At 45.1% G+C, this 27,725-nt stretch overlaps 1 protein-coding gene across 1 annotated transcript in view; it reads left to right on the top strand.

Moving 5' to 3' along the window:
* Positions 1-27,725, top strand: part of PRKCH (protein kinase C eta) — a 113,470-nt gene that overhangs the window by 8,932 nt on the left and 76,813 nt on the right. The window contains exon 2 of the mRNA XM_058827789.1: positions 18,080-18,143. Coding sequence (XP_058683772.1) covers positions 18,080-18,143 — 64 coding nt within the window. The remainder of the gene's footprint in view (positions 1-18,079; positions 18,144-27,725) is intronic.

The following is a 27,725-nucleotide window of genomic DNA, read 5'->3' as shown; positions in this document are numbered from 1 at the left end:
TCCTTATCTGACACTGTGGTGTTTTTCCTGCCTTTCTCTCATAAATGTTCTGTATCAGCCATTCTCAAAGACAGGATTTGGACTTGCCAGCTGGTCTCATTTGGTGTGAAAAAGCAGCTCACACCTCTCTGTAGCACCTCTGGTTTCTAGCTCTTTCTTGCTCTCTGGCCTGCTCTGTGGTTTCTGTCTTGCCTTTGCTTGTGTCTTTTCTTTAAAAATTTTAATTCCTTGTCATTAGTCTCCATTTTAGCATAGCATGGTCTTGTGCATTTTTTCTCATGAGTACATTTAATTTTATTCTGTTACATAAGCAAGACATCCCTTGGAAATTAGTCTTCATGTGCACCTCTACTTGCTAAATTTAGTGTCTTAAGCCTCCTATGACAGCAGTGGCATCTTAGTTTGGGAATCCTTTTATCAGTTTTGGCTAGAAGAATGTTTGCCATCATTCACAGCTTTGTAGATGCTGTACTGGGTTCAAGCAGGACCAGTTGTAGTGGTGCTGAGTGCTGTGGGTGTGAGTCAGAGGGAGAAGTGCACTGTCAGAGGGATCATTTGGGGTTGTGGCAGCTCTCTGGTGCTGGCTGGCTCCACAGTCAGGATGGGAAAGAGGATGATAGTTTAACTGTGACAGTAAAAGTCAGCATGGGATGTCTGTGCTTCAAAGTGCATTTGTCTGACAAAATAGTTGCAAATCAGTGCTGTAATAGCACTGGAGCTGGCTTGTCAATGTGTGTTAGTTCCTAGAGGGATTCTCTCCACCTAGACTGGTCAGTGTGCTCATCCCATACTAAATGTATTCAGTTCTGGGCTTTGCTCCTTCAGAATAAAAAAGGTTGTCTAAATCAGGAACGACTAATGAAAGACTAGCTTATCCTGTTTCAATTCCTACTTTGTCCTGCATTTACTTTCTTGGTAAAAAAGGACATAGAGCTTGTCAGCTTTGTCCCCAGGACTGAAGAGCAGAAGAAAAACAGAGTTCCAAGTAGTGAAATTTGGGATTGATTTACTGCATGTTTTCTTCTATCTCATATCCTTCAATTCTTTTAAATTTTACATGTTTTAAATGTTATCCTTCCCTCACATGTAAACTGGCACACACATGAAGCTCTCCATACCTCACTTCTTTCTGGCATCAATTTTTAATAACTTCAATATGAAAGTTGCCTTCCTCCTTTCTTACTTGTTCTTAAAAAGTTTGCCTGTGTGTTCTGTGAGATTCCAGCAGAACAGGAGCCTGGTGTTTGCTTCTGCTGTTGCTTGTGAGGTTTACGTCAGTGAATTCCCATGGCTTCGATGGAATTATGCTGCCAGCTTTGCACTGGCTAACTGGGAGAAGAACTGGACATGTTTCCTTCCCCCTTCTTGCATGCAACAAGAGTTGATAATGATGGCTGGGTTGTACATTATTTATTGCGCACGGCGAGTGCCCATGGTGCTCTGAGAAAGAGGAAGGAATTGGCTTCCATCAATGAGTTTATTATCTAGGTCATTCACAGACTGAGGCATCTCACATTAATGTATTCAATGAAAATTTATTCTCTGAGGCAGTTTGCTCCTGTGCCTGGCAGAAAATATAAAACCGTGTGAGGAAAGTGTTCCCGTGTGATCCAAAGTGAGTCAAAGTTACTCATCGGAACACGCTGTTAATACAAAAGCTACAGTGGTGCTGAATGTGTAGGGTGAGCCTCCATCTCCTAATAGGGCTTGGTGGGATTATTGTTGCCGATAATCAGTTTTCTACACAGAGCCCCACACTTAATCACTTCGTTATCTGTTTACTCAGTAGCAGTAAAAAGTCCAGCTTTGGGTACTTCCCAAGAGCTGCTCCCAAGACTGGCTTGTGAGGGAGGGCAATTTACTGGAGATTATTGAAAATGACCCTGCAATCAGTCTCCTTATTTATAGGTTTCTGTCCCTTGTTCCTGATGTGGCAGCTAGGAAGAAATGCTGCTTTATTTATTTAGTCTTCTTGAACGTAATGGGATGTAACTGTGGTCATTTAGTAGCTACTCTACAAGCAACTAAGCTGTTCTCAGCTTAGAGTGGAACTGGGTGGAAAAGATAAGCCATCTTCCTCTCAAAAATTAGCCTCTGTTACAATAATCCTGTCAGTACCTAATGATAGTAACTCATTTTGACCACGATTTCAAATAATTACCTTGAGTAACATCTAGCCTGTCTTGCCAATAGAGAAGATGTTTTCCCCTGTTTGCTTGATTCTAGAAAGGAACGTGTTCTGCTTTCCTCTTGCTGAACGGTTTGTCAAAACCTGGATCTGCAAACTAGTCTTGCTCATGTCCAAGAAAGGAGCAAGGTCTAGAGCTGTTCTAATGAGCCTAGACAGTTGGGCTTTCTTCTTTCCCTTTGAGGGACAAAAAGTGTATGGTGTAGGCAAAATAAATGGTACAGGAATAGATAAAAGTTTATTTGGCATATTCCATCACGTTGAGACATCTCCAGCTCTACCTGAAGGACAGTGGAACCCCCCATATTTACTGTTAAGGAGCTGTCTCTGCAGCCCAAGACTCACTGTATCCACATCCTTAGGGCTTGTCATCCTCTTGGAGTGACAGTGCTGAAATGAAGAGCAGACTCCTGGACTCTGGAGGATCAGGAGTAAAGTATCAAAAATCCAGGCTGTGCTGCACATCCTCACAGAATGTTTTTCAGCCTGTTGTAGACAAAACAGGTTCACGTACTAGTATGACCCTTTCCATCTGGGCTAATACAATAGTTACAAAGTCATCCAGTGCAGGAATGAGTTTTGTGTTTAAATGTGATGTGATGGAGCACTTTTTCAGCAGGCCTGACTTGTGGGCTCTGGAGTTTGTACAGGGCAGATCTAGGAGGGCACCCAGCAGGATTTTGCCCTCTGTGCCACTGACAGTGGCTGTGCAGCAGGAGAGGTGGAGAGCTTCCTGCTTCTCACCTAACCCATTTCACAGCTGAGCTTGCTAAATAAACCCTCAGTCAAAGGCCAGGCAGCTGTGGGGGGCTGTCTGCTGTGGTTTTGAGTCGTGTGAAAGCAGCCGTCCATTGTGCTGCCTTTGCAGAGGAGTGGTGGCGGCCTGAAGAAGCGGTGGGGGTGGAATTTTGGGGCAGCTGGTGTCCTTAATCTGCTTTTGGGCAAAGATTGATGTCAGGATGGCTTTTCCCTGTATTTTGTATCTACCAAAGAACTTGGTTAATGATTTATCAGTTCATTGAATCACAGAATGGTTTGGATTGGAAGGGACCTTAAAGCCCATCAAAGTTCCAACCCCTGCCATGGTCAGGGACACCTTCCACCAGGCCAGGTTGCTTCAATCCCTGTCCAACCTAGTCTGGAACACTTCCAGGAATGGGGCAGCCACAGCTTCTCTGGGTAACCTGTGCCAGTGTCTCGTGCTCTCACAGGGAAGAATTTCTTCCTAATCTCTAATTTTTACCTTCCTTCATCTCAAACCATCATCAACCCTGTGCTTTCCCAGCAGTTTCCGATGACCACTGTTGGACATGTACCAAGCCCCGCTCTGAGGTTACCTGTGCTCTGCTGAAGGGGTGTTGGGAGCCTTGGCCCCTCTCCTCTCTCTGCACATCTGCAGGAGAGCAGGATGTTCATGCTGTGGTGTGCAGCTGCCTGTGAGTGTCTGTGTGCTGTGGCACACAGAGGACACGTCACACACTCATTTCGGTTCTTGCTTGGCGCTCTGTCTAGCAAAGAGAAACCCTTTTGGCTGGTTATGTTCTTCCTGGTTAGTGCTATCTTTGTTATAATTCCTAGAATTAAAAGCTTCAGAAATTTGGAGAAGGAGCTTGGAACAGAGAATTGAAGCTGTATCTAAAAACATCACTTGATTCATTTTAGAATTGCATGATTCTGATCTTGTCAAGAATAATGGTGCAGGATCTGAATGGATTTGTTCAAAGAGGGGCAAAGATCATTCGAGTTGTCACATGTTTTGGCTTATGTGGATGTGATCTCAGAAGGTTTCTGGTGTGCCCTTGCAAGTTTGTCATTTCCCTTTGTCATGGAGAAAGCTGTGTCTGTGATTAATGCGAGGTCACTGGTGTTATTTCTATATATAAATAAGCTTAGTGCAAAGAGACTTGCCTCAGCAATGCATATGCAGTACTCATTGTTTTTAAGCAATGCACTTCTTATTTTAGTAACATTTTTGAAGTGCCTGTTCCTGTTTTGAATATGAACATTAGGTGAGAAAAGAGTAACTGAGCTTGAAGGTTTTAAGCAGCCCTTGGTGTCCCTGTGTTTGGCTTCTGAAAGATTGCTCTGAAAACATCTTTGTGGCCTCAAAAAGCTCATCAGCATTTTCTCAATATAAGTTTTGTGGTTCAATTCTAGGCTGACTAAACTGTGTTTTTATGTCAATAGTTCATAAGAAATTCCATTTGCAGAAAAATTTGCAGATCTCATTTCTGGAAGTGTTCAAGGCCAGGTTGGATGGGGTTTGGAGCAACCTGGTTTAGGTAAAGTGTCCCTGGCAGTGGCAGTGGGGTAGGAATGAGATGATCTTTAAGGCTGGTTCCAAGCCAAACCATTCTATGATTCTATAGCATTTGGGTTTGCTGTTTATGTTTGGCTTTCTTTTGCTTACTCCAGCTGCACAAAAATATGCAGCTTCAGTGCCTGATAATGTTTTTCACTGTCAACAATAAGAACAATAATAAGAACAACAATAAGAAAAGGATTTTTTTTTCTTTTGAAAAATATATTAGCCAGTAAAAGGGTAATTGCAGAATTCTGTACACTTAGAGCATTTCTTCTTACTCCATTTCTGACAACATTAAGCAAGTGTTTCCACAGGAACAGTGCTCTTTACAATAGACAGTATTGTGGCTTGCTTCAAAGCCACAGCCAGAACATGTAGGTGTTTGAAGAGTACCAGATCTTTCCATCTCTCACTGTGAATTTTCCAGTGGGTCAGTACTTGTTCAGACTTTCTATCTCAGTATCTGAACCCATCCTCCTGTTTCATGTTGCTCTGTGGTGCCCCAGAAGCCTTTCAAACTCTGCTGGGCTGCAAGAGGAGTTTTTCAGAATCGTGAAAAGTCGCAGTTTGTGGTGCAGCCGAGATCCAGTCAGCAGCTCCAGTTCAGGATCAATTGTTTAAGGCCAGTCTGGACAGGGCTTGGAGCAGCCTGGTCTAGTGGAAGATGTTCCTTCCCATGGCAGGAGGGTTGGAACTGGATGATCTTTAAGGTTCCTTCCAAACAAAACCATTTTAAGATTTATTTTATGGTTCCATCAAACTCCTTGCTACTATAATCTTATCTCAGGCTCTTTCAATATAATGTGGACTGGGAGTTGAACAGTGTTAGGTGTTTTATTGTCTTCCTTCGGGAACTGTGTTTGTGATATTTCCCTTCACTGAATGTGGGTCAGTCATTAAAAGGGACTGTATCTCTTCATTTACTTCCCTCCAAGGTGGTTGCTGAGGGGACAGGAACTGAGTGGCTTCCTGGCTTTGTATTATAAGGCTTGATAAATCTTAAAGGAGGCAAGTGATTTGACTTTATTTTCAGAGGAGACAAATGCTGTCCAAGGGATTCCTGTCCTCAGCTGGTGAGAATTAAGGTAGAAGACTAAAACTGATGTGACTTTTCCCAGAGTGAATAAAATCTTGTTTTGGGAATTATGGGAATGTGTCCCCCCACACACAGCAAGGGCTGTTTGTCAGCAGGAAGAGGAGCATGAGATCCACATTAGCAGTGCCACCCAGGTGGGGATGTGCTTTTCTCCTGGAGGGTATTTATACTTGAAACACATTAGTGTGCTGGAGTTAAAAGCATGTGTGTTTGTATATAAAACACATGCAACACTCTGGCACAGATAAAATGCCAGGCCTTCCATTCACAAAGAAACTAAACATTTGTCAAGGAGGGAACGTGACAACAGTTGTCCTAAATATGACTGGCTTTGTAAGTGAGCCTGTCCTGTTCTTGGCTTACCCAGGATTGCCATGTGCTGGGGCTTGTGGCAATCCTCAGCAAAAGCTTTGTTTGAAGAGCAGAAGGTTTATCTGCAGGTTTGTGGGTGATGCTGAGTTTTGAATGGGAAATGTGGTTAGCACCAAGGTATGTTCTTGATTGACCTGTGAGCAAAACCACTCCCACCATGTTCTGACCTTTTCCTCTAAATGCCCTTTCTGGGTGTTTCCACCCTCTGATTTATTTAATCCAAGGTAAATCTTGGCCACATTGGTTCCTCATCTTGAAACCACACTTTGGAAAGGGAAAAAGAAATACTAAAAAGGGGAAATACGTGACAGTGTGCTGCTGGTAGGTGCCAGCAAGCTGCCTGTGAGCTTGCAGTTGTACAAAAAAGCTCTGGAGAGCTTCCTGTCCTTCAGAGGGAGGTGGGTGGCTGGGTCAGCTGAGCAGCAGATCCCAGTGACGAGGCACCTCGTCACCATCCGGTGGCTTGGGGAGGCTGGAGGCTGGTGCTGTCCAGCTCCTTCCTGGTTCAGCCTAATTGCTGGAGTCACAGCTGTGACTTGATGGTCACAAGTGGGTAGTGAGATCATCTCTCTCATGAGGTAGATCAGGAAAACTGTAATCACAGACTTGATGGGATTAAAAATCGCTTGGTCTTGGACAGTCTGTCTCTTATTGCAATGCTTGGCCTCAGGGTTTCAGGACTTTTTTCTTTTTTTCCTTATTGTTTTTCATACTGATATCCAACCCACCGTCCTTCCCCGTGAAGAACCTCACCTCTGCACCCTTTTTTCTAACTGCTGTTTCACAGAAATATTTTGACTGTACTCTTCCATCATCCCCACCAAAAAGAAAAAAAACAACCCCAAACAGAAAACCAAACCCATAAACAAAACCCACTCTACAGATAGGATATGATCTAACTTGGCAAACCAAATGTTGGCAGTGGTGTGTCCTTTCTGGGTGTTGTCAGCTACAACCTACATTCTTTTTGCTGCCTGAAGACTTGATTGTGGCTCCCAGCACTGGACCTCGTGGGATTGGAGTAGAGACGTGAGCAGTAACATCTGGACACCAGGAGCAAGCATCATACCTTCAGGAATGCTGGGGGAGTGCATGCCTTGGCACTCCTTTTTTTTTTTTCTTTTTTTTCCTACCTTTGGAAACATCTAATTGGCTATGCAGCCAGAAACTGCTGCTGCTTTTACATGATGTTCTGGGATGTGTGTACCAGGGATATGGAGTAATCCCATAAATGGTTGGCAGGGAATGGGAGAGGGAGTATGTGGGCTAAAGTACTTTAAAACCTTTCTTTTCTTTCTTTTCATCTTTCCCTGTGTCCCAAGCAAGATCTCTCCTGTGAGATGCCACTCATCTCACAGGAGAGATCATCACATCATCATATTTGATAGTTTTGCTTTTCATCCTACTGCCCCAAATCATTGGGCAGATCATTTTGCAACATAGAGATGGGATGTGGTGGATTAAGACTGGCTGGATATAAATGTTAGTCCTTAATAATTTCAGTGCTAAGAAACTGCCAGGTGAGGAAGTGAGAGGAGGAAGAAGGAAGTCACTGTGATTAATTCCAGATCTGGGAAGAATTATCAGAGTTGAAGTGCTCAGGCTTCTCCATGGTGTTACAGCCCATTGCTAAGGTTGAAAGTTGCTGGATTTAATCTCTCCTTTTTGCATCCTCACTAAGGATGAGTTATGGGATTAACACTTTAAATGGGAATGTGAGCTGTGTTGGGAGCTGTACTTCTAAAGACCGGCATACCCCTGAGACATGCCATTTGAAATCTTAGGTTTTGCCAGGAATATTGCTGATAGCTTGATCCTGCACATAAATTAATTCATGGTGATGCTGACAGGGGAGGTGCTGTGTGCCCCTCAGTGCACTTAGCTCAAGGCTTTAAAGTCACTGAAAAGACTGAGAGTTCTGGTGCTTTGGAGCAATTGACTCTTCTTGATGTCTGGACTTCTGTGGAGTCCAGGTTGCTTTTGTGGGTTTTGCCGAGTTTCCCTTGCAGTTTCCCAAGCAGTGTGGCTGCTGTGCAGGGGGTTAGGTCTGTTTTTTGAAGACCCAAAGCCCTGTTTCCACCTCTGCTCCTGCCATCCCCGTAGGTTCTTTCCATTTCCGTCAAACTGATGCTGTAAGATGCGCTCGACACCCAGAGGGGCTTTGCTGTCTCTGTTTGGAAAGGTGGAGCTGTGTGGGATGTGTTTGATGTGGGTGAAGTGTTGGGAGTGCACAATCTCGTGTGCAGCTCCTTCCCTGTCACGTTGGTTTTGGGACAGATACGGCAGCAGCTGTAGGAATGTCACACCAGGATGGTGGCCTGGTGACAGCCAGCACTGTGGGCCTTCCTGAAGCTTCTGCCATCCACGTTTTAGGGTTCCAGCTGTCTCCAGTGCAGTAAAGATAATAAAGATCTTTTCAAGATTTGATGTTGAAGGGAAGGAAGAAGGAAGGTGCCTGTAAATCAAGCCCTCTGCAGAGCTGTTGCTTTGTGTCTGTGCCTCTGTGTCGTGGAACCCCACCTTCCTGGCATCGAGATGCTGAGCACATCTCACTCCAGAATCCTTCCTTTTTAGTTTTACAGTGCTCATTATTAGTGATCAAGCATCATAAATAACTGAACTTTTCCATCAGATTGCCTTTTGCTGGCACCACCAGGACTTAACTTTTAACTGCTGTTGAAAGGAGGGTATTTGGCTCTTCAGTATCTGACAGAAATGGAGCAGGAGAAAGTTGTGACCTTTCCCCTTTCTACCTGAGGTGTTGAGAAATTTGATGGATTTTATCTGTAGGACTAATGGATTTTAATGGTTCATGATCTCATCTGCTGTGGCCTGGTTTTAGAAAGAAGAAAGAGCTATTGGATAAAAATGGAAAAGCAGCAGTACACCAAATGAATTACATGTAGTAGGAAGATATTTTAAAAATTGTGACACACCTAATGGAGACTCAAATGAGAATAATTTCTTAGAAGTTTAGGATTATGCAATAAAACTTATGAATAATGAAAAAATATTTCCCAGCACTGAATAATGGAGAACAACACAAGTAGGTGAGTGAGCAAAGTTTTGGGGAGACAGCTGCGGAGGGGGTCTCTGCATAGTGATGCAGCTGGTTTAGAGGTCCCTGCTCCTTGGGTTGGATCCATGAACAGGGTATTGGGGGCTCTGCCTGATGCTGTACAACCCAGTGGATTGCCCCTAAGTTACCCCTGAGTGCTGTCCTGCTGTAGCTGTGCAGTGATGGTCCCTGGGCAAGCAGGAAGGGAGCCCTGGACACAGAACCTCAGACCGTGTACAGACTGTGCTGCTTAATGTAAAGTCATAAATGATTCATAAAGTCTGCCTAGAGTTGTTAGGGAGGTTAATTAAAGCTGAAGGTGAATGCTGTGCCTTGGAAGACTTCTTAAGATTGAGAGAACTGTTGTTTCTCTGCCCAATCTTTTTGTTTCTCCTGTGTTCCTGCCTGGTGCCTTTTCTGTTCCTCTCTGGGCCAAACCCAGTTCTCTGGTGTGCACTGTGGTACCTGGGCTTGCATTTTCACTGCCCCTTCCTTCCTGGGAGCATGTTGCCTCTGTTCTAAGCTCAGCTATATCATTGCTTTACCGTGAGGAAGCTCTGCTCAGCACCTCATTGTGGTGGCCCTTGGAACATTTCCATGTGGAAGTGCCACCAATTTGCCTACTTGGCACCAGTCAGTGAATTTATTTCTTTATAACTGTGAACAGCAAAAGTGGCACAATTTCCTGGGTTTTCTGCCAATTTATATTGGGTTCATGCAGGAGACAGAAAATCCTCTAGTTGATAATCTCCAGATCCTGGAGATAAAGAGGGCAATCCCTGTATTGTGTGCTCAGTGATAGACCTATAATGTGAGCTGTCAGGATCATCTGTTTGCAGCTCCAGCTCTACAGCTATTGAAAGACTTTTGTTTTGCTGGTAATAACTGGTTGCAGAAGTTTATTGATATGCTGTCACTGTTAATTGCATGGAAATAGAAGATTTTTGTTGTTTGTTTGCTGGTCAATGCTCCAAAATCCCCTCAAGAGCAGAGACCCTGTCCCACTTTTAGCCTCTTTCACCTGCAGTTGCACACACAGGTGTCTGCAGGCAGATTTCCATACCTTGCATATGCAAAGCTGATAGCCTGATAGCAGCTACTGAATGTGAACATGGGTGTATTTGCTGTAATCAAGTGTTCAAACAGCTGAAAATGAAGCCCTGCATTTGCCATCCTTTAATTTAGTGGTCCTGCATTGATGCCAGTATTTGCCTTTGGGAAATTAAAGTAATCTGTGATTTTCCTTCCCATCCCTTTAAAAAAACGAGCTGTAGGAGGAGGACAAGAGGAGTTGGAAGGAAAATACAGTGATGGACTGGACATGGTGGTATTTGGCATGGTGCTACAAAGATGTATGCTGGATAATTAAGGTTTAATTGTGCTCAGCAGAGCTAAAGCTCTGCTTGGTATTCTTGTGGTAGGGAAAGGCAGCATCCGTCCTGCCCACGCGATTCTGGTTTCTCACGGGCTGTGGGAGGGAGCTGGGGGGGTTCCTGCCCCTTCTCTCTGCAGGGGCTGCTCAGGGAGGCTCAGAGCAGCCTTTTCTCTCTGCCTGGCATCTCTCCTGGCCACCACGTGCTGTCACTGGGGTGGCTGGAGCAGCTTTGCTGTTTGTGGCAGTGCACAGCCTCATCCCACACTTCTGTGCCCTCAGGAAATGGACCCTCACTGGTAGGGTCTGCTCACCTTTCACATTCTCTTCTCAGCCTAGTAATTTCTTCCCCCACACTTATAAGAGATTCTGGATGAAAGCTGTCCTCTGTTGCAGACTCCAGTGTGTGCATGACATTCTTAGACTCTCCCATGTCCCCCCCCCCATTTTGTTTTGAATTTCACTCAAATTTCTTAAGAAGTGGGTTCTTACTCAGTGGTGGTACTGTTGGGGTCAGGGCCTTGTTCTCTAGAAACTTCAGTACCATGGGATTCATAAACAGGCAATTGGATCCTCCCCCCCTGCCACATAACTTGGGAAAAAAGGTAAAAATCCCTCTGGAGAGTTGTTGTTCTTGTTTTTCTTTGAAAATATAAGGAGTACAAAAACATAATGGTTCCTGAACCATTCATGTCTGTGTTTCTCTTTTTTTAACTTTATAACATTAATTGTTTTTTCAAATATGCTGAAGAGCATCTTCTTACAACCATTACTTGTAAATCATTCATTGCTGTAGAGGTATTTCTCAAAAGCAATATAAATTGCTCTAACACCACAGGAGCAGGCTCTAGCTCCTGCTTTTGAAAGTTTTGGTTTTTTTTCAAGATTTGAAACATCATTTCTTTATCTGTATTATATTTGTAGCTCTTCATGCAGATTTGCTTCGCAGAAATTTTCACAGGATAAATAAATCTTGCTCCTACCTCAGCAAATCTCCTGTAGAGATGGGTAATCTCTTGGATGAAACCAGACTAAAATTGATTAAAGAGTCCAGGATTGGCTAAGACTCATTAGTTATGCATGCTTGTTCATGGCTGGTGCACATCTTATAATTAGGCAGCTTGAACGAAAACAAAAGTAATATTTTAAGCAGCTGTCCTGAAACAAAAAATTAGAATGACAATATTACAGTAATAGCTGGAATAACTGGTTATAGGAGTTTTGAGAGAGACTGACTTTCCACCCATGTGTGAGTTTAGCTGCAGAGCACGAAGCTTTGTTCAGGTGTGCTCAGGGTCTGTGGAGCTGCTGATTGCAGGTGGGATTTGCAATATTTTCCCAGTGCTGTCCATGTCTGCCCTGGCACCTCTGGTGGGAATTACTGCCCTGAGCAATTGCCAGCCTTTGCAGCAATAAGAAGATACTTGGTACCCTGTTGTTTGTGTCTTTGCTGTTTTTTTTTTTTTCTTTAGGCACCCTAATTTGAATCCTAAAAAGTGCATGCTGTGCATTTGTAGGAAAAACACTTTAATGTGTTGGTTTGGAAATGCAAAATCCCCTTTGTACTAGACAGCCCTGAGGATTTTAAAAGGTGTCTGACTTGACAGACAGGTGTCTGTCAGCCTCAAAAAGTATAAGAGGGACTGATTAATCCAGACACTGTGTGCTTGGCTGAGAAAATTGCCATTTGACCTGTCCAAGGAGGTGCTACCTTATTAAAATACAGAAAGATCTGACATTCCATAAGCGTGATCTGGTAAGAGCTTAAACAAGAAAGATGACAAGAAATAACTAGAGGCATGTGAAAAACCAGCTTTAGCCTAACCCAGATTTTCAGCTCTTTGGACTGAACAGAGCCTTGGGAATTGCCTCTGCAAATGACTGATTACATATGCAGTTCTGTTAATTAAAATTAAAAATTATGTAGGAAGTCAAAAGATATAGCTACTTGTTTAATTAAGCTAATGAAGTCCCTAGGTAGCTTTTATATTTGCTTTACTCACTGCAAGTGTCTGGCCTGTTCTGTTTTTGAAGGCATGTCAGCATGGACATGCCATAGAAAAAGGCTGTACTTCTAGGATGCTTCTGGATTGTGCCTGTGGGGAAGGAAGGACAAGGCAGCAATGGGAGAAAGGAAGTTCTAGGCTCCAGGGTAAACACAGTCATCTTTTGTGTCTGATCCAAACACAATAAAAAGATTCCCACTGATTCTGATGTGCTTGAGATCAGACTTTGCAGACTGGATTATCTCTTGTGGGGGTGGGAGGGGGAAAAAAAAATAATCTTGTAAACGTGTGTTTGTGAGATTGAATGCTCTTGCCAGGTGCAGTGTTGAAGACACATTTTCATCCTGGAGTCCCACCTTATCTACCTCATCCAGATTTTGGAGAGTGAGCGGCTTGCAGGCAGGCACCCTTTGGATCTGCCTCTTCCCATCCTTTCCCAGGGGCAGGCTGGGCTCTCTCAGAGGCCAGCTCACTATACCTGCTCTTCAAGTTCACTGGATGCTTCAGCTGGGTGTTGATATGTTGCCTGAGAGATTACCCTCCTTCTGAATTTGTTTTCCAAACCTCTTCCATTGATGAATCATGCACGACCAGTTTTTATTATATGTGTGAAGGCATGTGATTAAGGAGCCCTGTTTTGGTCTCCCTGCATCTGTTCTGCTCCTGAACTGGCTTATTTTTTTATAATGTGGAGAAGGGGAGTAAATAACACCTGCCCTGTTGTTGGGAGCGATGTCAGCACAGCCCTTTTCTGGGGAAGGTGTGTGAGGTGGTTCACTGGGGCCCCTCCTTGTGGGAAGCCAGTCCCTGGCAGCTCCCTTTGAAGTCATGTGGAGCAGCCCCATCCCAATCCCGGCAAGTTCAGGCACGGGGCACCATGTGAGTGGTTTGGGTTAGGAGTGGAGTTCCTAACTCCCAGCACACTGTCCTGGCAAAGGTTTGTGCCTCGCAGTGGAAGTGTAATGAAACCATGGCTGAACTCATCATCCTTGCCTGCCAAAATCCTCCAGCACTTGTTTTTCCTGGTATGGCTGTGAAGTTCAACAGAAGTTAAAGTGTGTGCTTAGCTCTGGGCCAAAATCCTGGGCTGTTCTTACAGATACACCTGAGCTCCAGCAGTTGATCTTTTCCACCCCTTGTGCTGTGGACAAATGTGCTGCCTTCATTTCCTTGAGGGTGACTAAAGGATTTACTACACTGATAAGCACACTCTCCTCTCCCAGTGAGCTAAAACTTGGCCAAGTTACCTCTAAACCAGCCAGAAAGTCTGTTTTTCCTCCTGGTTCTTCCCTGGGGGGCCAGGCTGAGGATGAAAGTCCTGGAAAGAGGGCTGGGTGATGATTGTTTACAGGTCTACCTGCCAGTGGTGTGATGCTGCATGCCACCAGTTTAGTTTGATTTATTCTGAGATCACTGCACCTCACAGCATTCCCAGTACCAGGCATGCATAGAATTTCATACTTCTCCTTTGGTTCCAATACAACAGGACTTTCCTTTGGCTTTGATACTAAACCTTCCAGGCATAAGCCTGTGATTCCCTAAAATAAGTTATCCCATGCCAGATAGATCTTGGCATTAGGAAAGCTTTCTCTGTGTGTATTACTCTTTGATGATTGTGTCAAATACATATGGATGGTTACATTCTTGTATCACTTATCTCTTATATTATGGTGTAGGAGTTCCCCCTGAGCATCACCTGTGCTGCCTTCAGGCTGTTGAGTTTCTCTGAGCCTCTCCTGCTTTCTTTAAGAAGGAATATCAGCTGTTTTGTTGACCCAAGCTGATTTCATGGTCTGCTTTGGACTTCATTAACTCTGTCAAGATTAATACTGTGCCACCCTGTTTGTCTGTAAAAATGTAGGGGTTTTGCCTTTAATGTCAATGCTGGGAAATGAAAACCAGAAAGGAAGCGAGGAGCAAAACTTGGCATCTGCGTGGTGCTTGTGTTACACCCACGCTGCTGTTGGGAGGCTGGATCCCGGGGGTGTTTGCTGGTGCTGCGAGGTACTGGCATCACTGGAGCTGTGCCAGCATGGAGCCAGGGCTTGGGCTGCCAGCCCAGGTAGGGTTATCCCTTCCATGGCTGGAGGGCCAGTCCTTTGGAAGCTGCTTCCTTTTGAAGTGCTCAGGTCTTATTAAGTAACAGAACATGGCGAGAAGCCCTCTCCATCTGTGAAAGTAGGTGCTGGTGGTGGAAGTGCTTTGGAGACTGGAAAGATTGAAGGAGGGCTGATATCAGGAGTTCCTCCTTTTGTGGAAGCAGTGGGGTACCAGATTCCTGATCTGTGGGTGTCTGTTTTCAGATGGTTCTGGGTAATTCCTGCGTGCCCAGCTCTGGCTGCAGTCGCTGGGTCAGTGGAGTTTCCCAAAGCGTGTGCTACGGCTACGGCTGCACCGCAAGGGTGAAGGTGATGCTGAAGGCACGAATGTGGTGCTGAGGGTGTGAAGCAGGGTGAGGAGCACGAAGGGGCTGAGCTGCAGGGCTGTCTGGGGTCACCCCCAGGGCCTGAGCGAGGCTCTTGCTGTTCACACCCAGCTCAGCACGTGGGGCTGCACCAGAACCGCGGGTCCAGTAAGTGCGAGCAGCTCGCAGGCGTCAGCGCTGCCAGCACGAGGCCGCTCCGGTGCTGTGGCTGTGGCTCAGGGCGTCCCCACGATGGTGGGAAACACATCCTGTCAGGCAGGTGCTGCTCTTGGGGAGCTGCTGATGTTTCTCAGGGCGGCTCAGGTCTGTGGTCAGACATTTCCCTTTCAGTTTTTTAGGTCAGGTGTTATTTTCTGTTTCGGGCACATTCCACATGTCTGAGAGTTATGTCAGGTACTGAGTTGGCTGCTGCTTAGCTGGTCAAATTCATCCTTAAAGGAGATCACAGCGAGTCCAAAAGCCAGACTTTTCCCTGTGGTCTGTTATTATTTCACTTAATTTAATTTCATTGTATGTTATCTTTTGTTGTTCTGTTGCTATCAATTTAAGGCTAGAGAAGCCCTTAAGACTGTCTGGTTTAAACTCTTGTCTAGGACAAGAATTCCCCATTGGAACTGCACCCATCAGTGTTGGTGTGCCAAAGTTTCAGTAGCTCCTGGTATGCTGGGGCTTCAGCCTTGTTTTGGAGCCTCTCAGCTGTAATTTTGAATTAGATCCCCCTTAAGTGTTCTGTAAGAAGATACTGGGTGTAACTCAATGGCTGAGTTTCATGCTCTGTGGTACAACATGAGCTGCTTAGTTGGTGTAGGGGATTTGACTGGTCTTTAATCTTGGAGTCTGGAGGGGAGAGAGATTATTTTATAACCCTCATAAATCTCCTGCTATTGCTTTCTGAATTAGTTTGTCTCTGTTTTGTAAGAGTGCTGTAGGCAGAGGACTGTGCTGTGCTAGGGGCAGAGGAATCCTCTTCGCAGGGATGGAGAGCAAGGTGTGTCAGGACTTTGGGCCAGTTTTGGTCTGTACCCTGTGTCGAAGGTGGGTGATGCTTTTGTTGCATCTCCTGGCCTCATCCCAGATGTTTGAGTCCTGACAATCCCTTGCTTTTAAGACTGAACAAGGAGTACAGGATTTACTCCACATCCCACCAGAGATACTGTGTGTCAGAAGGGAGGAAGGATCCTCTTTGTCACTGTGGAAGCAGGAGTCTGACATATCCTTTATGGAGACTGGCAGGAAAATGATAAGCACTGAAGAATGATTTTGGAAACCTAAGTAAGTAAGGATTTTTCCATAAAACCTGAATTCTTGGTATCACATAAATCAATGTGCATGATTGTATATTATTGTATATTATTATATATTTTAGAAAGAACCATTTATTTACAAAGCTGAGCATCTCTCCAGGGAACTGGAATTTAGGGAAAAATGATGCATAATATTGCTGAAGTTGGAATCTGTTTGGGGAATGTCTTCAATATTAATGAAAACAGAGGGCTGTTCAAACACAGCTTCCTAAAACCAGTGTAATATGCAGTGCAAACAAGCACAAAGTTTAATATTGAGTCAAGGCTAAATATTTGCTTTAAATTTTCCCTGTGAGACTGATTAAAATTATTATTTTTTTATTTTTTTTTTTAGTGGAGAATGTAGTGTCCATAAAATCAGCATTTTGGTAGGATTTTCCCAAGCAGTTGTGGCTTCCCTATTTTATGTCCCACTGATAAAAGTGCGTGCGTGGCACCTCGGAACAGCAGCTGGAATCATGTAAATGAGATGTTTGCTCATTCTTTTTCCTGAAAATACTTCTTCTGCAACAAACTGTAGGCTGGAGAAACGTATGGCTGTCCGTGCTTCCCCTTCACTTACCCCAGAAAGATGTTTTTTCTGGGTTGTGTCAGCATTCTGTACCTTAACCCTGCAGAGTCAGCCCAGCTCAGACACCTCCTCCCACCTACAGCTGTGCAGGTGCTTTCCTTCCTTTTTTAGCTTGGCTGTTTGGCTCCTCTTTGGGGTTCACCTTGCTGTTTTTCCAGTACCTTAATATTATTGCCAGTTTGGTTGGTGGCAGCAGTGTTTTCTGGAAACCACGAGCAAATGTCTGGGTTGGGGGTGGTCCATAGCCCTTGTTGTGGGGCACAGGTTGATGCTGGGGGTTTATTTCAGTGATGGGCTGTGTGTTTACAATGGACAGGGATCAAAGAACTCACAAGGTACATTGTGTGCTACCCCAGAAAGGGAGGCAGCCTGAGCTCAGCATCCTGTGCCTGTGCAGGAGGAGCAGGGGGGGTTTGGATGAGAAACCTTTATTCACCCCCTGGAGAGAGCTCCATTTTCAAAATTCCTGTTCTGCACAGGTGATTGATACCCACAAGGTGTGAAGCTCCTCTTTGCTAATTTTAACCTTGAAAATTGTGGGAAGTTTGGGAGGTGCCTTGTTACTTCTTTCTTTGTTTTCGTTCTTTAAGAGATTTCTGTGTGACAGCCTTACTCAAACATCCGGAATATTTAGCTGTGATTTTAGCTGGTAAAAAAAAAAAAACCAAACCAAAACAACACCAAAAGCAAGACCTTTATTAAAAATGCATCTCAAAATGAAAAATCTACTCACCAAAAAATAAATGTTTTTTTTCAAGGACAGGCTGACAGCGGGATTGAATCTCTGATCCCTAAAATTATGTTCTCTATCTCTGTCTAATTTAGATTAAACGACAAGAAGTCCTTAGGTAACAGCACTAACAGTTTTCTATTTCCTATGGTTTAAGGCTAAAAGGTGATTTATGTAAGAAATCAGCATTTGCCTCAGTACTGATGGTATTTTGAGAGACTGAAACCATTTCACTGAGATAAAATATAATAGAGAGGAAATATCCATATAATTCTTGAAACAGATTGCACATTGATCTTTTCAGAGAATTTAGTGTTAGTCCTGCTTCATTTATCTCACAAATTGGAACAGTATAAACTGTATTTTATTTTTTTTAAACTTCTGTTTCCTCTAACAAGGTTGAAACTGTTCAGCACTTCCAGGAAAAAGGAGCACTCAAGTTCTTTATTTTTTATGGAGCCCTGAATGCTAAACAGTTTGGGTACCAGATGCCTGATTTTATTTTTTATTTTTTCGATTAAGGTGTGCATGAGAATATATACATGTTCAAATATTATCAAAGGTTGGCAGGATTAGTCGGGCAAAATCCTGAGAAGGATTTCTGCCTCAAAAAAGCCAATCTTCTAACATTTCCTTTCCTTTTTTTTTTCAGGTGGATTTGGAGCCAGAAGGCAAAGTGTTTGTTGTGATAACTCTTACAGGAAGCTTCACAGAAGGTAAGGGAGAGTTACTCTGGCTGGTTTCCATTCCGAGCTGGACTCTGGTCTGTGTCCCTGCCATCAGTTCCAGAGCAGTGCAGATGTTTGGATGCTTCAGGGGCCACATGCTGTGGTGTGCCTGAGATTTCTTGAGTGATGGGGGAAATGTGGAAGGGGCTGCTGGTGACAGCTGGAGCTGTGTGTGCCCTCTGCTCCCATCTCAGACCTAGGGAGCCGCTTTGTGCTCGTCTGCTTTTTCTCCCTGAAGCTGTACTTCAGACAGATTGCTTTTGTCACTCGTGCTTTTCACCTGGCTGCCTCTTGAAGGGCAAGCTGAGGAGAAAGAAGAGTGTGTTTAAAACAGAGCATGTTTAAAACATCTGGATGATTTTTGTTCTGTGATGGTTCGCATCTACTTCACGAGCATTTCTTCTTCCCGGGCTCACTTCGCACAGGAAGCTTGCAAGTTTTCAGTGTGGCACCTGCCCCAAAAAAGTATCTGGGCAGCCTTTTTTTGGTGACTATATTTTATAGTGTGATGGTTTTGATGTCGCTGTTCTTTACTGTGATACCATTTATGAGCGTGGATGTAAGCTGTGCTGCAGCAACCCAGGAAATCTTTCTATTTGTATCCAGAGAACAGGGAGAATGCCAAGGTGTGCTGGGGAGTCCTGGAGGAATATCTTGCTGGGATGAAAGGAATGTTAGAAATTGGCTTTAATTTCCTATGACAGGACCAGGGATGGAAAGAGAAGAAACTGGAGGGCTTTGACTGACTTACATCCCAGTTTGTATCCACATGCAGGAGTGCCATGCTTGGCCATTTAAAGCAGGGTTGAGCAGGGATGGAAGGCATGAGCATAAATCCAGAGTGTGTTTCAGATCTGTGCTGGTGGCTAAGCGTGTTGCCAGCAAGGTCTCAGAGATGAGGAATGAAGAACTCAGATGTTTGTACAGCTACTGCTTTCCAAGGGAAATGGGAAATGTTAGAAACAATTTACTTCTCTTTCCTCTGTTGTTCTTGAGGATGTGTAGAGTTACAGAGCAAGAAGATCAAAGATGGCTGTTGGGTTTTTTCTTGTCTGGTTGTTCCCATGTATGGTCACATTTAGAGTTTCCAAGAAAAGACTTAATCCAGGGCAAGCCTGATTTGCAGATACTGACTTTTCCCAGTCATTGGGTAACAGAGATACTCATGAAGAAGGGGTTTCCCTCTGATACACAGAGAGGTCTTGTTCATAACACCATATTTAATTCTACTTTTGTCCCTTTTGCTGGAAATGTGGAGGCTCTGAATTGTATTTGAAATTTTAAGGGTTGTTTTAAGAAGTCTGAGAATAATTCACTACTTGAAAGCTCAAATAGCAGCTTCCCAGTTGTTCCCCTGATCTGGAGGGCAGCCACTGCCACATCCTCCTGCTCCCTATGACTTCCTATGCTGAGCTAGTTGTTTAGTTTATGGAAATAGCCAGAGTCACAAGGTCTCAGGCACCATCTACCCCCAGTAAAGTAAAAGCTGAAAAAGTGAGCAAAGAGAGGGAGGAAATAGGGAGGATAAGAAGAAAAATTAGAAAAACCCAAAAAACCCTGACAAAACAATCGACACTGGGGTTTAGTCCCACCTGAGACTGCCCTATTTTCTTTGTCCTATTTTGTTTGCCCTGTTTTGCTTGCTCAAAACAGGCAGTCCTGGTGGTGCTCGGACTTTACCTTTAGGAGTGGTGGTTTTTTGGTTTGACCAAAAGTTCCTCTGACCAAAATCTTCATTTGGTTCAGCAGGGGTGGGGGAGCAGGGTGTCACTCCTGCAAGTCTGACAGAGGCATTTGAGTCCTGTCAGGATGTGAGGGCAGGAGAGGAAACACACAGCTGGAAGGAGGTTAGTCCTTTGCAGGTTCCCACATGGTTCCTCTGCCCATCAGTGCTGCCCTGCTGTTTTGAGGCAGGGAGACATGCCTGTTTGATGTGCTAAAAACACATGTAGTTTTTCAGAAAAAGGAACAGAGCAATAGGAAGTGAGGGAGGCCTAGAGAAATTATACCTGCCTCTCTTTATTTTCTCTGCTTGGATATACTTGCTGTGCTAAGCTGTATCTGATTATATTAACTACTCTCATTCAGCTGACGTTTCCTGTGTAAAAAGCAACCAGTGCAAAATTAAAATGAGAATCTCCTTACCTTGTGAGGAGATTACCTCTCACAGAATACTCTAGGGAACCCTCAATGATCAGCAAAGTCCAATTCCTGAACTCCCCAAGGGTGACACATCCCTGGTGGCCCTGGCACCCAGCTGGTGTGGAGGGAAGCACATTCTTCCCCAGCCATCTCCCTCACTGACCCAAGAGCTGTTTCAGTCCAGGCTGTTTTATAGAGAAGGTGAGGACTGACTTCTGCCTGCCAGATTTCAGACATTGCTTAGGGTTTGATTTCCCACCCCTTCTCAAATGAATCTATTTACTCTTTTCTGGATTTTCTTTATTTCACCCTATTAGGATTACTTTTTCAAGTCATCAAGTGTTTTTCAAGTCATACAGTTCCTTTTGAAAACTTTCTTATTCTTTTTACTCTGGATTATAAATAACATTATAAATGTTTTCCCCCCTGAGGAGCTGGGAACTGGAGCAGGGTGCAGTGTGTGGGACCACACCAAGCTCTGCCCAGCCCTGGGGACTGCAGGAGCTGTGGTTTAACAGAACCCAGAGTCCTGCTTCCTCCCCTCCCTGTGATCCCATGTGCGTGCCAGGAACTCTGAGATAATCCACAGGACCTTTGAGATAATCCATGAGATCTCAACACTTGCAGGCCCTTGTAAAGGAAAAAAAAAAATCTGCTTTATTGCTCTTTTACACACGTAGGTGCTCTTGAGGTGCCCCAGAGGGCATTGCTCAGCTGGTGACACGAATTCAGAGCTGCTCTCCAGTGCTCTCCCACTCAACATTGGTTCCAGCTGTGAAAGAGCAGACCCTGAATTAGCTCTTCTTGGGCAGGAGATGATTGATTTGAAATAAAAAGCCTTGCAGTGAGTGTGGGTGAACCACTGCTGCTGTTTGTGCCTCTGGACCCCTGGGAGAAGTCAGAAGAGATTCCCCAGGGCTGGTGATGGTGCCTGGGCCAGGCTGTTTGGTCAGGCTGGACACAGAGAGGCCCCAGGTGTGTGCCTGGATGGACTGAACCTCTCCCCTTGCAGCTCTGGAGTCCCAGAGCCAGCCCTGTCCCCTCGCAGCTTTGCCTGCAAGGTGTGCTGAGCGCCCTCAGTTTGCCACCTCTCTGTTTGCTCTATTTAATTCTGAGCAAAGCTAATTAAATTAATACTAATGAAGGATTTGACTGAATTAATGAATGAAGCAAGCCCTGTAGAAAATAGTGTTTCTATTTTTACCCCTGGAATTTGCCTTTTTTTTTTTAATTTTATTTTTTCATGTTGTCACTCAAAGTGATAATTCTGACTTGAAGTTCAGTTTTAATTTCATCGTTCTGAGGTAGGTAATAGCTGTTTCTTTTCTTTCAGTGTCAGCAAAGACAATGACAAATTTGAGTTCTGGGCAAGAAACAGAATGACAAGAATATTGAAAGGCCTAGTGAGTTGGTAGTGCAGATATAGCACCTGTTACTAAATATTTCATGTTGGTAGGGTTTGCAGCAGCAAGGAATCATATTGGAAGGGACCTTTAGGAGCGTCTAGTTCCATCCCCCAAGGGGGAAGCTGAACCTGCTTACCTGCAGGTAACCTGAAGCAGGTTCAGGAAGGCCAAACCTGCTTCTGGACCAGGAAATGCTTCTTTGATTTGCAACTGGCACATTAAAATAGTTTGTCCTCAGACACAGAGACTCTTGGTATTTTGGTGTCATTTTTCTTAGAGTACATTTTTCTAACATTAAATTTTTTTAAAGAAATAATATTTTCTCTGACAGGTACCACTAAAGATCTGCAGCCTTAAAAGTGGGACATAGGTATTGTGCCAACAAGATCCTTGCTCTGCACTATAATGTAGCCCTTCAGCCCCATAAAGTTTCTATTGACAGATCTGTTATCAGCTTCTTGCACAACAGGGAGGAAAAAGAGTTTTACCAGTCCTCTGTAAACTGCAGTAATGACCGCTTTCAGCCCATCTTTTATAGTTAAGGGAATAAATACTGGAAACTAGGAACCAAGTAATAAAAAAATTCCCTGTTCTCATCCCCTGGTTCTTGGGCCACTCTTCTCTTTTGGTTTACTGGCTCTAGCAGAGTTTTAAAGCTTGAGGTAGACACCACCCAGAAAACCTGCTGGTCCAAACAGGCCATATCAGTGCAGAAAGTTCTGCTGCCTTTGGTTCACAGTCTGGAAGGACATGGAAGTCTTTAATGTCTAGCCCAAAGCCTTGTGTGGCAGAGACCAGCAGGAGACATGCATTTCTTCTCTTGTATTGCTTTTTTTTCCAATGTCTACACTTTTTTCAGTGCTTTACACTTGTCACACATGCTGCAGGCAAGGGATTTCCAGATCCACTCCATGTTGGTTCAGCTCTGCATTTTCAGATGGAGATAGGTCAGCACAGTGTTGAGTTCATGGGAGAGAAAATGCACCCAAAGTGTGCCCTGAGAAGATTGAGCTCTTGCAGGGACCAGGAATGTAATCCACAAATGCTGTGCATCTCTGTGTGGCAGGCAGGTGAGCTTCAGTGGATCCCCAGCCTTGCTGAAAGATGTCAGTCAGGTGAAAAAATAAAATGCCAGGTTAAGAAATAAAGGGTTCCAGAGGCTGATCTTGAAGTCCTGAGCAGGTGTTGGTCTCCTGGAGGTCACACCCACACCCTGCACACCCCAGCAGAGGTTTGTCAGCCAAGCCAGGGGGAGCAGGAGCAACTCTGTCCTTGTCCCAAAGCCTCCATGAGTTCCTTTTTTTTGCATTTCAGAGTGAAACTTCCAAAATGTGCACGTTGCATTTCATGTGTAAATATTGCCGAGAGAACCCGAGTATTCTTGCACCCTGGAGTGCTGATATCTCACATATGTCATCTCTCTGCCATTAAATAAAAGAAAACAAGGCAAGTTTGTTAAATTCTGAAATTTCACAGAGAAGAAATATTTCAACAGGAAAACAAACAAACAAAGCTGTTTATTCCTGGTAGCAGGAAGAGCCAGACCCTGGGAAATGTGATTTGCTTGATGTTTATGGAGGGACTGTAATGCAGAGGCAGGAGGAGAGCAGCACCCCAGCCTGACACATACCCACAAGACTACTTTTATTTCTCAGAAAATGGTCCATGTGAGCCCTACAGCTATTGCAGTGTGTCTGATGCCAAGAGGTTTTTGTCAGTAATTTGTGACTTGCCAAGATCTGCCAACTGCAGAGGTACCCAGGCAGTGTAAAAATGCAACAAACAGCAATATCAGGGTTAACTTCACTTCCTCAGTGGGCTGTGTTTTGTCTGAGCTCTGAAACCTAGAGATAAATATTCAAGCTTGCAGTCAGCCCTGGGATTTCAGTGTTCCTGGCTGTAATGAGGAACAGAGGTTTCTTTGCTTTATTTGCATGTGATTCCTGGAAGAGGTGACGGTGGTTCCCAGAGGAGCTGAAACCTCCTTGGCCTTGGAGGACAGGGCTCTGCTGGAGCTGGTGTTTGTGCTGCAGTGGGGCAGGATGGGGAGTGTGGGATGGAAGGAGAGGAGCATGAAGCTATAGGAGGTGAGTGCTGGGATCCAGGGGTGATGGCACAGCCCTGGTTGCTGCTCCCTGAGGCTGTTTCATGGCCATCCCTCTCTGGAGCCAGTGTGGGTAAGGCACCTGGATGATACCCTGGACTGGGATGAAGGAGGTGCCCCGACAGTAGCACACCTCAGGCTGTGCCTGAATTTCTCTAGAACACAGTTTGTGAGGTGTCTGACAGAGATGAAAATAGGGTAATAGGTGAGATGAGATAGGTCAATGGCTGTCCAAAAGCCTCAGAGAGTCACTCTGTAAATAGGTGCCAGAACCTGCAGGAAAAAAAATACCAACAAAACCATGCTGTTTGTTTCATTATATGTGTATATATATATATATATATATATATATATATATATATAAATATGTAAAACTTGGTCTCCAGCAACTATCAAATTAGGCTGTATCCCATTTAGTATCTGAGTCTCTCAACTCTAGCTGCTGGAGGAGACTCCTGATTTAGGTGGTACTGCCACAGTCAAGGATTTTCCTTGTGTCTGGAAGATGCTGTTGTGCTGCGGTGTTTAATGACCTCAGTTTACCTGGGGGCTATTCGGGCATCCTTAGTGCTCATGGGGAGAGCCAAGGCTCCCTCTGGCTCCACAGACATCAGGAGGATCAGCAGCATCAGTCTGCTGCATGGTGAGGGTGTTGAGCAGTTCAGTCCTGCAGGGGGGAACACCTCCCAAACAGCCAAGGGCAGAACTGGATCTTCAGCATTAGGTGAGCTGCCATGGAGCTGGAGGAAGCAGAACTAATCTTCTAGTGATGCTTTAGGAGGTGAATACTCACACTTGTAATTTATACACCTCTGTTTTAGGTTGTTCCAGACAATGCCCAGCAGAAAATAATGAGTTTCCTGCTCTTCAGTGCCAGCTGTTTTTGTTTCCTGGAGTGCTTCAGCAGCAATGGTTCTGTTTGTTTTCCAGAATGAAATGCTGAATCAAAATAGAGCTTTGAGCAAAGAGATCCTGATGTTGTTTGGCCAGGGTGACCTCAAGCTTGGCAGAGGCAAGAGAGGGAGGGATGAAAGCTTCTGCTGTCCCTGTCTGCTGTCTTTGGGGAAAACTTAATCATTTGTGATGTGGGATAAACTGCATGCCATCAGCGTGGCTCGGAGTGCTGTGGACACCACCTGCCCTGAGCTGCCTCAGTGGCTGCTCCCCCTGGCACTGCCAGCGCTGCTGGTGGTTGCAGATGAGGGAATGAGGCAGTTTCATAATTAAGGGTGAATCTGTCTGTCTGAAAAGGATGCTCTTGGGTTTTCCTGGGGCTCTTTGAGTGAAGCCAGTTCTGTACCAGCTGTCTGGACTGGGAAATTGGAGCAGGGCTGTGGTTGGTTTTTGGGCCAGAATTCTCCTTGACTGAGCTCAGCCCTGCCCTGGGTGCTGCAGTGAGGCAGGAGGGGGAACCACAGAACCACAACAACACTGATGCAGAGGAGGGAGGGAGGGAGGCAGGAGGTCTGGCTGAGCAGGTGTCCTGCTCTCCTTGCTCCATCTGCTGAGACAAGGGGAAAGGGCAGTGAATGGTGAAAACACTGGGAAAAGTTGCTTGGAGAAGAAATAGAGCTATAAGGGTCTGGAAGAAGGGCAGAGATAAGAAATATAAGGAGAGATAGAAGGAAGTAGGGGACTGGTCTGGGGAGTGGTGATGGATGGATATGGGCAGGAGTAGTCTGGAAAAAGCAGTTTAAAGAAGCCCAAAGGGTTAAAGGAGGTGGGAGGAGGAGAATATGGACAGAGAGATTGTAGAGGAGCTGCAGGGGACAGGGAATGGCTGCAGCAGCAACATAGCTGTGACCATCAAAGCCTGTTTCTTGTTGGAGTCTGGAACTGTTTTTAATCCCAGAATCTCAGCTCTTTTCTGCCGTCTAGCTGCCAGACCTGTTGAGCATGTGTGTCTGCCACTACACTGATCCACACAGCAAAGCACAGTCCTTTCCTGGGAAGTGTGTGTTCCCCTTTCCTCTCTCCCTGGAGCTGTGTGCTCAAAACCACAGCTTTGCTGCTGAGCCAGGACCGAGGAGACTGCTGCAGTTCCAGCAGATGAACTTGCTTCCAACAATAATTTTCTTTGTTTATGAAATGTAGGAAATTGCCTTAAAGCCAGAAACCTTTTCATTTGAAGGATATCACTAGAAAATCAAACTCTGAAAAGTCAGGCAGCGCCAAATTTTTGTGTCTAAGATGTGTCCTTCCTGTATGTTCACAGTACAGAATTGCAGATCACACTTGCAAGTCAGCAAGGATAAAGGCAGAAAAATATTTCTTGTCCAGCCTGCCCTGCTCAGAGTTCTTAGGTGCTGAGTGAGGAATCCTTACTGAGTGATGGCCTCAGTCTAGTCCTACACCTGTTTTTACTTGCATTGACTGTGGTTCTGTAGTTCACTTGTGAATGGGGGGCAAAGTAGGAAGAACAAGCCCTTCAAGGGAAGGGTCCAGTTGCATCCAGAAGGGCTGGTGACAACTTGCACATGAAGGCCATGGCAGAGAAATCCCTGTGTCCCATGATCTGGCTGGGAAATGGCTGTGTGGGAAGGCAGTGCTGGAAAGAAGACAGGACGCTGTGTGGGGGGAGAACTCCTTAAACCTGTGTGAGGGCAGTTGTGACCATCAAACCATGGGCTGGCTTTCATCTCCTGTCATTTGAGCCTAAAAAAATTTCCTCCTTAAGTGTTCCTTCCCCAGTGAAGGTCTGGGAAAGAAGATGAAGCAAGGTACAGGTTTTAGGTGTCTCTCACAAGCTGTTGGGGAAAGTGACTTTCTTCTGCTCGCCCACCTCTGCTTGTTTATTACTTGAGAGAAGTGAGATGGGAGAGCCTGCAGGAGGCAGAATATTGATTTACTGCTGCTGTTCTTACACCTGCTGGAAAGGGTCACCTATTTGGGAGAATGAAATTGGTGGGTGTCACATTATGGAGCTGCTGACACCAGACTCCCAAGCAGTGTGATGGTGAGTTGCCATCCCTGGAAGTGTTCAAGGAACAGCTGGACGTGGCACTCAGTGCTGTGGTTTTGCTGACAGTGTGATGTTTGGTCAAAGGTTGGACTCAATGATCTTGGAGGTCTTTTCCAGACTTTATGATTCTATGATGCTGAGCCGAGGCAAGCAACACCCTGTCCATGTGGCAGCCAGCGTTTTTAAAGCTGTATTTGTTTGGATTCGGGACATCTGCTTTTGAAATCCCAGAGACATATTTCAGAAGTGGAGAAATATGTATTTCAGGGTGAAAACCATGTTTGGGAGGAGATGGGGAAGGAGGAAAGAATCAGGTCCGGCTGTGTTAGCTACTGGGAAGCTGTTGGGGACAACTGCGTTTATTGAAGGCACCGCTCCTGGCCCGCAGCCCTTGGGAAATCCCTCTGGGAAATCACAACAATCCCCTGGCACTGGGAGGGACACAGAACTCATGGTCTCTGCCATCTGCAGGAGTTTCAGGATGGATTGTGTGATCCCAGCCTGTGCACTGAGTACTTCCTTGCTGCATTGCCAAGGTGGGATGTGTTGAGAAGAGGTGTTATTTCTCGGCAGAGCTCTTCCCAATGAGCTGGGAATACAAGAGGCTGAATTTGTTTTTCTTGACAGATGCTTTGCTGCAGCAGTGTGTTACTCAGCCCATGGTGTGTGGGAGCCTGCGTGGGAGAGCGACATGGTAAACAACCTGCTTTTTGAGGCTGTTGAAATTAGAGGACTCATTGGCAAGCTGCCACATGGAAATCTCAGAAGTTCCCAGGTCAGCTGTGTGATCAGAGCTCAGCTTGCTGCCAGCCCACTTGGGCTCCACAGCTGTGCGGTGACCAGTCCACCAGGAGAATCCAGGTGGTGATTCAGGTGCTGATCATCCTGCCCAGTGAGCCCCAGTGCACCTCCAGGGGAAAAGCTGAGGCCTCTCATGACAGCAGTTGGAGGCCCCA

Source organism: Poecile atricapillus, chromosome 1 (assembly GCF_030490865.1).
Source record: "Poecile atricapillus isolate bPoeAtr1 chromosome 1, bPoeAtr1.hap1, whole genome shotgun sequence".
Lineage (NCBI taxonomy): Eukaryota > Metazoa > Chordata > Aves > Passeriformes > Paridae > Poecile > Poecile atricapillus.
The sequence above is the reverse complement of the archived record's forward strand: the minus strand, read 5'-3'. Positions and strand labels throughout refer to the sequence as shown.